At 31.0% G+C, this 14,753-nt stretch overlaps 2 protein-coding genes across 2 annotated transcripts; both read right to left on the bottom strand.

Moving 5' to 3' along the window:
• Nucleotides 1–4,850: 4,850 nt before the first annotated feature.
• LOC107031794 (probable glutathione S-transferase) lies at nucleotides 4,851–5,851 on the bottom strand. The gene is made up of 2 exons (XM_015233269.2): nucleotides 5,482–5,851; nucleotides 4,851–5,325 (listed from the first exon to the last, which is right to left on the bottom strand). Exons 1-2 carry the CDS (start codon nucleotides 5,788–5,790, stop codon nucleotides 4,975–4,977), a joined length of 660 nt encoding a protein of 219 aa, XP_015088755.1. The 5' UTR covers nucleotides 5,791–5,851; the 3' UTR covers nucleotides 4,851–4,974.
• Nucleotides 5,852–7,450: 1,599 nt separating this feature from the next.
• Nucleotides 7,451–9,089, bottom strand: LOC107031792 (probable glutathione S-transferase). The gene is made up of 2 exons (XM_015233267.2): nucleotides 8,615–9,089; nucleotides 7,451–7,948 (listed from the first exon to the last, which is right to left on the bottom strand). The coding sequence occupies exons 1-2, from the start codon at nucleotides 8,921–8,923 to the stop codon at nucleotides 7,580–7,582; spliced, it is 678 nt and encodes a 225-aa protein (XP_015088753.1). The 5' UTR covers nucleotides 8,924–9,089; the 3' UTR covers nucleotides 7,451–7,579.
• Nucleotides 9,090–14,753: the final 5,664 nt, after the last annotated feature.

Raw genomic sequence — 14,753 nt, forward strand, 5'->3', positions numbered from 1 at the left:
ATATATATATATATATATATATATATATATATATATATTAATTTTGCTTTAATTTATGTGATTAAAACTTATAAACTTTAGTTAGAAATAGTTGGCTATTAATATGGATCATCTTAATATATTATAAATCCTTCATATGTGTTTTTAGCTAATTCAAATATTATTCCGGCAGTTCCGTTTTTATTACTTTGTAAACTTTTAGTTAGTTGAATAAAGTAACAAGAGGAATTATTATATTAAATAAAAAGATTAAAGTGTAATTTTGTCATTATTATATTTTTTGTTAATAAGGTTTAAAACTTAATCCAAACTTGTCTTACACTGAATCTACTAATGTCCTTTTGAGTTTTTTCACTTATCTTTTAATCTTTGTTACAAATTAAAGGTCTGTCAGTAATGGATATTATTTAGAATCTATGTACCTGTATTTTGTTTGTTTCTGCAGGTAGGACAAAAATATTGAAACTGACAGATTATGTCATATAGTTTAAATTCAATACAAAATATATAAAAGAATAAAAGCTGTAATTTTAAATTAAAATATACCTAAATTACTGCCATCGATTAACAAGATGGTTTTTATTAACTATTATATTATATTATGTTGTTAATTTAAAATATCACTATGTGATAATGAAGACATTCATTTTTATGTAATAACCTATTAAGTATGATTGCATTGTCATTTTTTTTCCTTTCGGATTTATTTATTATCTAATAATTCTATTTTATCATTTGTTTGAGTCTTTTATAGTAGTTCTTCTCTGAATTCTATTTTTCTTCTAAGTTTATCCTTAAAATTATGGGCGTATTACATTACGTGACAATAAAAAATGATACAATATATTATTAAAGATTGACAAAAGTCTCACATTGGTGTATAAGGATATGGGTGAACCCCTTATAAGGCTTGGACAATCCTCCTCCAAGCTATTTTTTCAAATACAGAATACATGCTGATTAATTTTAATTTAATAAAATGGTTAGTTACTATTATATAAATTCAACCAAGTATATATACTTCGTGAAACTATTGAAATAAAAAGAAGAAGAAAAAAGTTGATAATCTCTTTTGCCTCTATATCTACGAGATTAATTAAGTTGAATTGTTGAGGTGTTTCGCACCCTTTAAAAAAAAAGTTAAAACATAAATTAGATATATATTTTTTTATTTTTACTATCATGAATTATTGTCAAATTTATGATTAAAATAACTAAATACTAATTAATAACTAATTTCAATTCTAACTAATGAAAGATAAAATTGAAAGAACATTCTAAAAATATCCTTTAAAATTATCAATTAATTTGAAAAATAAAAACTATCTAAATAATTTAATTAATTTAAAATGAAGGAAAAGTATGGTTTAAAACTTGATTTAAACTTAACATAAATCAAGTTACAATCTCCCTTAAAAAAAATTCCCATTTTTATAATTTTTTGTAAGAACATTTCACTGTCGTCCTCGTCATTAAATGACAAGGGAAAAGTTAATTATTAGTATAAGATATAATTTTGTTTGTTTATTAATGGCCCGTATTTTGTTTGTTTTAGATGGTAGGGCAATAACTTTTGACGGTGAAAGCTATTATTACTCTTTTCATTTTTATTTTATGATATTAGGAATTTATTTGATTGAACACATTATTTAAGAAATATATATTTTAGCAAAATAATGAAAATTAAAAATTACTTTAGATTTTGTTTTTAACAAACTAAAAAAAATGTAATAAAATGAAAAATAAGATTAATATATTCCTAGTTAGTGGCGTAATCACACATAATACAGATATAATAATATATATATGTCTATATTAAATTTCAAATACTGTTAATAAAATTTTAGATTTCACTGTTTCATTTCCCTTTAGCTCGAATAATCTTTGGGCTGCAGAAAATAAATATATCATATCACTAAATATGATTATTTTTTTTCTTAAAAAGAAGAAACATACCATGTTGATAAGAAACAAATAATTTTGTCTTTCACAAAAAAAATAAAATTGGAATCAGCTATGAAACTTCATTGTTAATTTGTTAATAAATCATATATAACATTTTTTTTTATATATTATTTATCGTCAAACATAATTAGTGACAGATTTTTTTGTTTAGGTAAACTAATTTGTCCGTAGCTATTTTATTTTTATCTTTTTTTTAAAGAAGTGTTTATTTACTGTTTAATTGGTTCTTTTAAAAATAAATATAAGTTATGTACTTATCTCTATAATAAATAAGATATAGACCAAAATAGGAATCAACTACTCCCTAGCTAATAGCATATGGTTAGAGTTAGAATTATTTTCTTTTCACCAATGTGATATTTTGGGGGAAAAAAAATTATATCTAAATTTGAGATCATTATTCATGATTAATACAGACGCCAATTTAAATTATTGAGGTTAATTAAATACAACTAAAGATGCCATTATTGACAATGATGCAAATTTATGATTTGGTCCACATATAATCATAGTATATAAGAAATATATATTTCTTAACATCATATATCTAATTTTACCACTTAATTTGTATTTAGTTTTTGCTTAACTTTATTTTGTAGCTTTACTTGTAAGGATTTAAAGTTCTCCATGCCAATGAATACTTGTTAGATGATAGTGCTAGTTGTTCCAACAGAAAACAACAAAAGATTAAGTTATATAAAAAGGAATAATCGATCTACTAATTTTTATTAGAGAACGTTTTATTCTATCAATATAAAATTTTTTGACATGAATTTAAATTTAATCGAATCCTGATATGAATATCGACCCACAAGCAACAATCAGTATACTCCTCTCAACCGCTATAGATATACATAATTATAATGTTTGTTATTCATATGAATGGAAAAGTTGATAGTTGAATTTGAACTACTATAATTCATAGTTCTGACCGTTAAGTAAAGTTATAACCTACCATAGGTTAAAGACAATTTATTTTATGTAAAGGTAAAGATACTCATCACTTTATAACGTACCCTTGTATTTGAATATAGGATCCCTCCAAAATTTTACCAATATAGAATGTAATAAATATGCACTTCTTTTTCTTGTAGAAAGACTACAACAATGCTACATTTAAAATTCAAATAAATCTTTTTTTCTACAAAAATACTCGATTTAATATTTGGCATAGATAATATACGTTTTTGTTGGAAAACTGTATTCACACAAAATAGCAAGTGTAATTGTTCCATCCAAGTGAAGATTTAGATCAAAATAGTTTATTATTACTACTTTTTGTTAAACTTAAATGTGACTAAAACATCAAGAAAACTAACCTAAGTAGTGTTAGTAATAGTCTCGAGTCTCGATCTATCAATTTATTTGATGTTGTTTGATCAGACACATGATTTAATTTAAGAAATAAGAGAAGACTTCCTTATGTTTACTAAATTGCCTTATTGATGTCACTTTAATGATTATTTTTGTTGACTTTTCTTCACAATAAAGTGTAGAATGAAACTCAATAAGAGTAAAATGAAAATGATGTCGTTGAATATTTGCTAAATAAAAAACGATGACATTTTTTACCAAAAAGAAAAGAATCACATAAATCGAATCTAGATAGAATTTTGAGTCGATAGCATTTAAGATTTGACATTATGTAACTTGGACCACATAGTTCAAATGTCCAATTTTGTTGGTTCTAGACAGGTCAATTTGGGCTTTGTCCATTTAGAACTCATAACAAGATGAGAGGCCCAACTGAAATCTATTGCAAGCCTAGCTAATCCAAAAGTGAAAGATTCTCTCCCATGACTTGCACATTTTCATTTCTCCATGTATAGCTTGTATATCATTGTATACATGCATATGTCCATGTATATACTTGATATACCGATGATGTGGAGTTGTATACATTGATATACACTTAAGATACACTCAGTACATGTTGATATACATAATGGTATGTTGTTGTACGTATGCACATGTTGTGTATATGTCACTATATGTATAGTGCAATATATAAGACATATATGTATTCGCAGCACAACCCATGTTAGCAAACAACTTACACGGATGCAAATTAGAGTGCGCCTAGTAATGCAACATTTTCATAAGCGATAATTATCGAATATTTGTAATTTCAATTTCATTCTTCATTATTTTGAATATAGGGAAGCTCGAACATATGATTATTTCATGAATCATTATCTATAAGCTTGAAATGTTATATTAACTAGAAAATACATTATAGTCGGTACTATCTTTATACACTTTTCAAATGAATCCCAAAGTAATACTTACATAGTCAAATTACTGTTTCTTGCTTTCATCCATCTTTGTCAGATCATTTATTGGAATTTATGAGATTATTTAATTTCCAACCATGTCACTGATGTGGAAAGAAAGAAACAAGTAAGCACTTGGATAGCTGCCTTTAATACTGTCCATTTATTTATAGTCAAAACAAAACTACAAAAGTAGACAAACTTCATTAATGGCATAATATTATTTTTAACTTAAATTTAGTTGAGATCTATATCTTTCAATTTTAAATGTACATAAATAATTAATTAAACTTATATTATATTGAAAAAATATATTGTTCTATATGATATGATATATGTAGAATGCCACATAGAATGTCGAGTGCGTATGATGCGAATCACTATGTAGGGATGTCAAGTCGTAGGACGTGTATTCCTATCTGTTTAACTCTATACAATTAGATGTTTATTTGCGTGCACAAAATTAAAGGACATAGATATCAAATAGAGCCAAATTAAAAAAATATTTTTATGCATCATGCCTTCATTAAATAAAGGCTCACCAGTAGATATTCGATATTTGATAGTTTTTAAATATATAGTTCTTTATAGTAACAATGAATGCAATCTGCCTTGAGAACAATAAAATACTAATATATACTTGATATATCATTCGTTTCAAAAGTGACTCACATATATATTTATAAGTTTATTGCAATACATAATTCGAAACTTCATAAGATGAACGAGGAGGTATTTATGCTTTAGAAGCAGAAGCTTGAGACCGAGCTTCGACAAAAGCAAGCAAATCATTTCTTGGAGGTAGATATTCCTTGACTTGACTGCAATTAATATATTCGTCTCTCCAAGCACAAAAATTTGAAAATTTTTCACTCGTTACTAATACAACTCCAGAGGCTTCTTGAAAAACTCCTAGCCAATATCCAACAAAATTCGCAGCCATATCAGCATATCCAAATTTGTCACCCACAAAGAACTTTTTACCCTTTAGCTCATTATCAAGAATTTTCAACATCTCATAAACTTCCTCTTTACTTTTCTCTTGCTCCTCTCCTTTATGGAAAAAAGTATTCACCACTGCTCCCACCTATAACAATCATGATAAATACTACGTCTTACGTCTTAATTTCAAGCAAGTCAGAATTGACTATATAAAATTATAAAAATATTATTTAAGTAAATATATAACTAACATGACTAAATTATGCAAATAAGTGTGTATATAGCATGAAGACGAATTTACCTTATCATCAAGAAACTTAGCCCAAAAACGAGCTAAAGCTCGATCATAAGGGTCTTTAGGTAAAATGAAAGGACCTTCAAATATCTCGTCGATGTATTCAAGAATGATCATAGACTCACAAATGGGCTTACCATTGTGAATGAGAATAGGAATCTTCTTGTGAATAGGATTTGATTCTAGAAGTAGAGGGCTCTTGTTTTGAAGATTTTCTTCTATAAATTCATATTTCACTCCCTTTAATTTGAGAGCCCACTCAACTTTATGACTAGCAGGACTATACCATAGACCTAGCAACTTCACATCTACCATCTCCCAACTTTGATTAATTGTTTTTTGCTATACTAATTTATGTGGTTATTCTCCCTTGTGGTCTAGTCTTCTTTTATAGAGGAAAAAATAGGGAAGTTTCTTAGAAATACACCAAATGCATTAATATTTGACTATTTAGTTTTGTAATTTAAATAATGCTTCTGCTTCCACATTGACAGGAGATTTAAAAATGAATATTATTGGTACTCTGCTTCACCAAAAATAATTATTAGTAATAATTAATATATATATTTTTAACGATAATTGACATCTTTATATATGTTGTTTCTAAAGCCTTTAACGACATTGATTCTAATGACACTTAACTAATGACAATAAAGATTTTAACATTCTTTATTAATGTCAATATTTAATACCGCTAAAAATTATTTTTATTATAGTGTCCTGACTCCTTATCATAACAAGTGTCACTTTTTTTTCCTTTTTAAAATAGGTGGTGTATAGCATAATAAGACAAATAGTTGAGACTACATTTTTAGATACTAGTGGAGTTTGTATTTTAATATATAATTGATGATATTTCAGATCAATACAAATATTAAATAAAACTAGCTCACTGAAAACTTTTAGATAGGTTTTGACCATTATCTCTATTTTTACTATTTCATCAAATTACTTGGCTTACTCTACTTTTTTTTTCAATACAATTATTAAGATCAAAATGATATGATATTTTGCGAAAATTAACAACTGGAAGTCAAGACGATGATAAATTAATTGATAAGAAAAAGACATAATATATAAATATATTTTTTAATTTGGCTTCAATTGACATATATACACTTTAATTTTGGGTGTGCACAAGTAGACGATCAAACTTTTATTAAACAGAAAATACAAAATTTAGAATCACTAATTCTAAAAAAGTGAATATGCCATTAAATAGTGTAACAACTCCAATATCACTAAAAAAACATTCAAATATTATAATCACCAAAACCCAAAGTTACAACGAAAAGTGAAACTAAAAGAGAACAATTGTAGAAGATAACTAGAAGCTAAGAGAGATGACAAGCATAAAGTCAAAGAAAAGAATGAGAGGACTAGACATTTTTCTCAACAATCTTCATAAATCGCTCTCTCATATGTCGTCCTTTTAATTAGTTCTTAATTGGACTTGAATCCCAAATTAGCCTTTACAAGTAGACATTCAAACTTTTAATAATCAGAAAATGCAAAATCTAGAATCACTAATGCTAAAAAAGTGAATATGCCATTAAATAGTGTAACAACTCCAATATCACTACAAAAACATTCAAACATTATAATCACTAAACTTGAAGTTACAACGAAAAATGGAACTAATAAAGAGAACTATTGTAGAAGATAACTATAAGAGAGATGACAATCATATACTCAAAGAGAGGGATAAGAGGACTAGACATTTTTCTCAACAATCTGCATAAATCATACTTTTTCATCCATCGTCCTTTTAGTTAATTGTTAATTAGGCCTGGATCCCAAACCTTTACAAATTAAAGACCTTCCAATTTTATTGCTTCTTCTTGAACCAATAACTAGTTATGTGACATCCGTATAGATACCTAGATTGGGCCAATGCTAGTTCATAACAAATAGTGTGCTTATTAGTAGCAATTTTTATTAGTTTATTTATTGTAATAATAAAAATCCTCATTGGTGAGAAGCACAAGTAAGTAGGGCAATATTTCAATTCGTTTCTTTCACATACAAATACATAATTGAATTCGTTCTAGATTCACAATTCTATCCCAATACATAATTCTATATAAGATGAATACAAATATATTTATTTTTTAGTAGAAGCAGACGCCGCAGCATGAGCGCGAGCGCAACCTTGGAAAAAAGCAAGCAACTCATCATTTCTCGGAGGTAGATATTCCTTAACTTGACTGCAATTGATATATTCATCTCTCCAAGCACAAAAATTTGGATATTTTTCACTTGTTACTAGTTCAACTCCAGAGGCTTCTTGAAAAATTCCTAGCCAATATCCCACCAAATTAGCAGCAATATCAGCAAATCCAAATTTGTCACCCACAAAAAACTTCTTCTCTTTGAGCTCATTATCAAGAACTTTCAACATCTCACAAGCTTCCTCTTTACCTTTCTCTTGTTCCTCTCCTTTATGTATGAAAGTACTTACCACCGCTCCCACCTACGAAGTACAGTTACTACGTCTCAATTTCAAGCAAGTCAGTATTGATTATTTATATATATATATTCTTCAATATATTCATATTTCACTCCCTTAATTAACCTTTAGAGCCACCCACTCTAACTTTGAGACTAAATGGGCTATACTAAAAACCTAGCAACATCACTTGTGGCACAACTTTGGTTATAATTGTTTCCTAGTCTACTATGTTAAAGGATATTCTAGTGGTGACAAAAATCAAAGTACTAAAAGAGGGAGTATAGTTGAAGGTTCCTAAGAAAAAAAATATATTCTTTTTATAGTTTATTTGCCTTTACATGGGACCAAACGTTGTGCAAATCTTGATAAGGCAAATGCTTATTAAATTAATTCATGTTTGTTAAAATGCATTATTATATGACACATACGTAAGCACTTAGCTAAATCTATTTTGAGACACAAAACCCAAGGATTTAAATGGTACTCTTTACCATATTAAAAATGATTCCTGAACGCTTTCAATAATTGGATCGATTATATTTTCATGAGCTAATTTTTTCATTAACCTCCTACATAGATCTTGTTTTTCACTATCTATGTCATATAATGACATCGAAAGTTACATTAGTCTCAAAAAGGTTTACAAAATTATGGAGATAGCAATATATAACATGAAGGTGAATTTACCTTATCATCAAGGAACTTAGCCCAAAAACGAGCTAAAGCACGATCGTAAGGATCTTTAGGCAAGATGGAAGGGCCTTCAAATGTCTCATCGATGTATTCGAGAATGATCATAGACTCACAAATGGACTTGCCATTGTGAATTAGCACTGGGATTTTCTTGTGAATTGGATTTGATTGAAGAAGTAAAGGGCTCTTATTTTGTAGATCTTCTTCTATTAATTCATATTTGACTCTCTTAATCTTTAGAGCCCATTCAACTCTATGACTAAAAAAGCTATACCATAGACCAAGCAACTTAACATCTGCCATCTCTCAACTTTGGTTTACTATGTTTTTGCTTTACTAACTGAGGTAATTTTATGTGTTTGTGATCTCCCTTGAGGTCTAGTCTTCTTTTATAGAGAAAAAACAGGGAAGTTCCTTAGGAATACAGCAAATACATTAATGTTTCTTGTTTTACTATATAGTTTTGTAATTTAATAATGCTTTCAGTTTGGGCGATAACTCACTTTTCATTTTTAAAGTCGTATTAATTAAGTACATTTTCACTTTTATATTCTTTTTATTTCGTAAATATCTTTATTTGTGATATCGTCATATTTAGATACTTATATTTTAAGTTCTGTGATAATTACAGAATACCTTTTTCATGTTTTTATATTCTTTATGCTTGTTAATTAGTAAAGATCGATTTGTTACTTCATTAAAATTAGTAAGATAAGATCTAGCTCTCTCTCTATTTGAGGTTTAATTTCCGTTTCTATTTATTAATTAATTAAAAAATTAATCCTAGGCTTAATTAAAGAATTAGTTTTTTACAAAAACTACAATCAAACATAACAATATCTTCAACTTAACTCTATAAATTTTACATAAAATAAAAAATATTTGAAATATATGGACCAAATGTCTACTTAGTTGCTCATATTAATTTCAAATAAAATTGCCGGTGAAACCATCGTAGTTTTGGGGGATTTAGGAGCCATATTATTGGAATGAGGCGTTTTTTTTAAAAAAAATTTCGTGTGAGTTAGTTTATGAATATTTGGTAAAATGACGTACGATGGATTCTTTTGAAAAACATTATTAGATCTTATTGAGACTTAGACTTACATAATGTATGAAGTTAGTTATATTATTGTTGAAGTTAGTTATGCAATCTGTTAGAGTTAGTTACAAATTCTGTTAGGATCAATTTCTGTTAGAAGTGTGTATATATAGCTTAGCATTGTATTCATTCAAAACGAGTTGTTCAATATATGAAGAATCTGAGATTGCTTTCTCTCTCAGCATTGTTTCAACTATTCATTGTCCACCATTAATGGTGATTCTCAAGCTTAAACAGTAAGCTTTCACATGGTATCAGAGCCACGACGAATTGTGATCTGTTCCTGTCTTCGTGTTCTTATCTCGATCAAGTTTCTATTCACAGAGTTCTTCTTCTTCAAATCGTGATCTGTTTCTGTCTCCATTGTTTGTGTTTTGTCTTGATCTAACTTCTGTTCTTCACAACTCTCATAATGGTTGAAGTAGTTGAATCAAATGTTGAATCCTCTGTTCCTCCTCCCTCCTTTGATGTGGGAAGTCAGCTGTATATTCATCCTTCTGATAGTGCAGGTGCAGTGTTGGTACCTGTTCCTTTCGATGGAATAGGTTTTAGCTCAGGTGTTCTTCGTTCCTTGTCAGTGAAGAATAAGTTGGGCTTCATCAATGGAGAATGCTTGAAACCATCATCAACTTCTCCAAATTATCGCCAATGGGAAAGATGCGATGCCATGGTTACTTCATGGATCCTCAACTCTCTAAGCAAGGACATTGCTGATAGTGTCGAATACGTTTTTGATTCACTGGAATTATGGAATGAGCTAAAGGATCGATATGATCAAACAAATGGTGCAAAATTATATCAGATCCAGAAGGAGATTAACGATCTAAGTCAGGGATCTCTAGATATCACTTCTTATTACACCAAGATGAAGAAGCTTTGGGAGGAACTGAACAACTTGTGTGTAAAGAATCAGTGCAGTTGTTTATGCACTTGTGGTGCCAAGGATACTGTGTACAAAGCAGAGCAGGATAGACGATTAATCCAATTTCTTATGGGACTTAATGAAGCATATACCATCATTCGCGGCAGCATACTCATGAGGAAACCATTACCTTCCATGGGTCAAGCATTTGCTCTCCTAATTCAGGAGGAGAAGCAGCGAGAATTTAAGCCTAACAGCCAATTTTTCGCAGATCCACCTTCTATGTGTGCTAACTCTTCAATTGGACAGTCACGACAAAATGGAGGCAACTCAGGTGGACGAGGCTTCCAGACTAACTACACACAAAACACTGGGGGAAGAGGAACAAGACCTTTCTGTGAATATTGTAGGAGATTGGGACATATAAAAGATAAGTGTTACAAGTTACATGGTTATCCTGAGAAGCCATCTTCTATTCCAGGATCTGGTACCTCCAACTCAAACTTTACTCCAAGTTACAGAAAGTATAAGGGAAAAGGAACTGCAGCAAATGTTCATGGAGAATGCTCGAGTGAAAGAGAAGATATTTCTTCTCAAAATGGATCTCAAAATGGATCTCTAAATACCTTGTCAACAGAACAATACACTCACTTGATCAACTTGCTGCAAACTTTCCAAGGAGAAGGAGGAAATATGAAGGATCCTTTCACTACATCTGCATCAACATCTCACAATGGAGCTGCTGCTAACTTTGCAGGTATAATTGCTTGTAACTCTTCAATTGATCATGGCAAACACTCATGTGGTTGTTTCAAAACAAAAACTAACTTGTGGATACTAGATTCTGGAGCAACACATCATATTACTTTTGATAAGAGTTACCTCTCCAAACTCATCACAATACCATATCCTATACTTGTAAACTTACCTAATGGATATAAAGTTAAGGTAACACAAGTAGGAGAAACAATATTGACTTCTGGGATCACACTCAGCAATGTACTTTTCATACCTACCTTTCATTACAATCTTATCTCTATCAGTGCTTTGACAGATCACCTTAAATGTACTGCATTCTTTACTAATTCTTCATGTCTACTGCAGGCCCCTTCACTGAGGAGGCCTCTGGAAATTGGTAGAATACATGATGGTTTGTATCTACTATGTTCTCAATGTCTGCAAAAGAAAAATTCTTCTGTTTCTTGTTTCTTCGCAGAAAATAAAAACCTTTGTTCTCATTCCTATTCCTGCACTTCTGATGTAACAAAGTTGTTTGAAGATAATAGAAATAACATTTCCAACTCTTCTGTGTCTCATGCTAATTCTGTTGTTAATCCTTTTATGTCTCATGAAAATGCTACAGACCTGTTATGGCATTATAGATTAGGACATGTTCCTTTCGTAAAAATGAAGAAATTAACCTCTATACCTGTAAAATTCTCACCAAAGCAACCTTTCCTTTGTCCAATTTGTCCTATGGCTAGGCAATCTAGGCTACCATTTTCCAATAGCACCACTACTTCACCAAATTGTTTTGATCTGATACATATAGATCTTTGGGGACCATATCATATCAAAACACATGATAACTATAAATATTTTCTTACCTTAGTTGATGATCACAGTAGGGCAACCTGGACACATCTGTTAAGTTGCAAAAGTAATGCCCTTAGTGTAATCCAAGCTTTTGTACTCATGATTGAAACCCAATTTCACACTGTAATCAAGATCATTAGATCAGACAATGGTCTGGAATTCAACAATGAGGCAAATTCATTCTTTCAGTCAAAAGGAATTATACATCAAAAGTCTTGTCCACACACACCACAACAAAATGGTGTTGTAGAAAGGAAGCATAAATACCTTCTTGAAACTGCTAGAGCCTTGTTATTTCAATCCAAACTACCAATCAAGTATTGGGGTGAGTGTATCCTAACAGCAACTTATATAATTAACAGACTCCCTTCACCAATTCTTCACAATAAATCTTCTATTGAAGTGTTACATCAAGTAGTACCTTCTTATTCTCACTTAAGAAGCTTTGGTTGTTTATGCTATCCTACCACACCAAAAGTCCATAGAACCAAATTTGATCCAAAGACAAGTCCTCATGTTTTTGTTGGATATCCACCTAATACCAAAGGGTATAAAGTGTTGAATTTAGCCACTAAGAAAATCCATATATCAAGGGATGCAGTGTTTCATGAGACAGTCTTTCCTTTTACCTTGACAACTGATACTGCTTCATTTCCTTCATCTCCTTTCTATTATTCCAACACTCCTGATGACTCTCAACAAGAAACTGCTCCAACTATCATTCCTGATAACTCTTCTACAATTCCTTCATGTTCTACTAATCATGATAACAATTCTATGTCTAGTTCTACATTTCCTGTGCATACTTCTACATCACCACCCACAAACACACAACCTGTTCTCAGGAAATCCTCTAGAGTTCACAAAACACCATCATCCTTGAAAGACTTTATTCATTATACACCATCATCCAATTTTCTTCGTGTCCCTTCTCAGCACACCAGTCATGTTGCTCCTAAGGATTTATTGCCTAATAGTCAGTCTTTTGTAATGAATATATCTTGTGATTGTGAGCCCTCATCTTATGAAGAAGCAACAATGAATCCTGGCTGGCAAACAGCTATGACAAATGAGTTCTTAGCACTGCATGACAATCATACATGGGATCTGGTACCTTTACCCCCCGGCAAGAAACCCATTGGATGTAAGTGGGTGTACAAGATAAAACATAGAGCAGATGGTAGTGTAGAGAGGCTAAAAGCAAGGCTGGTAGTGAAGGGCTATACACAACATGCAGGGGTTGATTATAATGAAACTTTTTCCCCAGTTGTAAATATGACAACAGTGAGAGCTTTACTTGCCACTGCAGCTAAGAAACATTGGGATATTTTTCAATTGGATGTTAATAATGCATTTCTTCATGGAGACTTACATGAAGAAGTTTATATGGACATTCCCCAAGGTTTGGCTATTACTGAAGGTATAGGAACTGGTCAATCTAGGCTTGTTTGCAAGTTGAATAAATCCTTGTATGGACTTAAACAAGCTAGCAGACAATGGTATGCAAAACTGACTGATGCTCTCAACTCTAGAGGTTATACTCACTCTATGAATGATTACTCTTTGTTCTACAAGAAATCAGGAACCTCCATTGTATTTGTGGCTGTTTATGTGGATGATGTATTGCTCACTGGGACTGACTTAGTTGAAATTAATGACTTAAAGTCTTTTCTTCATGATACATTCAAAATTAAAGACCTAGGAAAGCTGCAGTATTTCCTTGCCTTGGAGGTTCTGTATACACACGATGGTATTTTTATATCTCAGCGAAAGTTTGCACTCGATCTACTTAAAGAGTATAATTGTGCTCAGTTTACTCCCTTATCTTCACTCTTGATCCCCTGATCAAATTAAGAGCTGATGATGGTTCTTTACTCTCAGACCCTGCATATTATCGAAAACTTGTTGGAAAGCTGAATTTTCTCACAAACACAAGGCTTGACATTGCTTATGGTGTTCAACATCTTAGCCAATTTATGCATGCACCTCGCGAGCCACATTTGAAAGCAGCATTTCATCTGTTGAGGTATCTTAAACAAGACCCTACGTTGGGAATCTTCATGTCTAATTCAGCTGATTATACTGTTCGTTCCTTTTGCGACTCTGATTGGGCTTCATGTCCAGATTCTAGAAAATCTGTTACTGGATATCTAGTTTTACTTGGTGACTGTCCTGTGAGTTGGAAGTCTAAGAAGCAAGAAACCATCTCCTTATCTTCTGCTGAGGCTGAATACAGATCTCTTAGGAAGCTTGTTGGTGAATTAGTCTGGTTACAGAGGTTGTTCAGTGAATTAACCATCCCTCACACAGGTTCTTTTTCAGTGTTTTGTGATAGCCAGTCTACATTACACATTGCTCGAAATCCAGTTTTCCATGAGCGTACCAAGCACATTGAAATTGATTGCCATTTCGTCAGGACTAAACTTCTAGAAGGGCTCATCACTCTCCACTATGTACATACTGATCAACAGTTGGCTGACATTCTAACTAAAGCTCTTACAGGAATCAAACACTCCAATGTTCTGTCCAAGTTGTCTGTGGCTGCTCCCTCACTTCCAACTTGAGGGGGGGGG

This window comes from Solanum pennellii, chromosome 9 (assembly GCF_001406875.1).
Source record: "Solanum pennellii chromosome 9, SPENNV200".
NCBI lineage: Eukaryota > Viridiplantae > Streptophyta > Magnoliopsida > Solanales > Solanaceae > Solanum > Solanum pennellii.

Excerpts from the sequence above, each read along its gene's own strand:
- LOC107031794 (XM_015233269.2), bottom strand. The coding sequence starts at position 5,790 with ATGGTAGATGTGAAGTTGCTAGGTCTATGGTATAGTCCTGCTAGTCAT. Across the intron at positions 5,326-5,481 it reads CTAAGTTTCTTGATGATAAG|GTGGGAGCAGTGGTGAATAC; the intron begins GTAAATTCGTCT and ends TGATTGTTATAG.
- LOC107031792 (XM_015233267.2), bottom strand. The coding sequence starts at position 8,923 with ATGGCAGATGTTAAGTTGCTTGGTCTATGGTATAGCTTTTTTAGTCAT. Across the intron at positions 7,949-8,614 it reads CTAAGTTCCTTGATGATAAG|GTGGGAGCGGTGGTAAGTAC; the intron begins GTAAATTCACCT and ends TGTACTTCGTAG.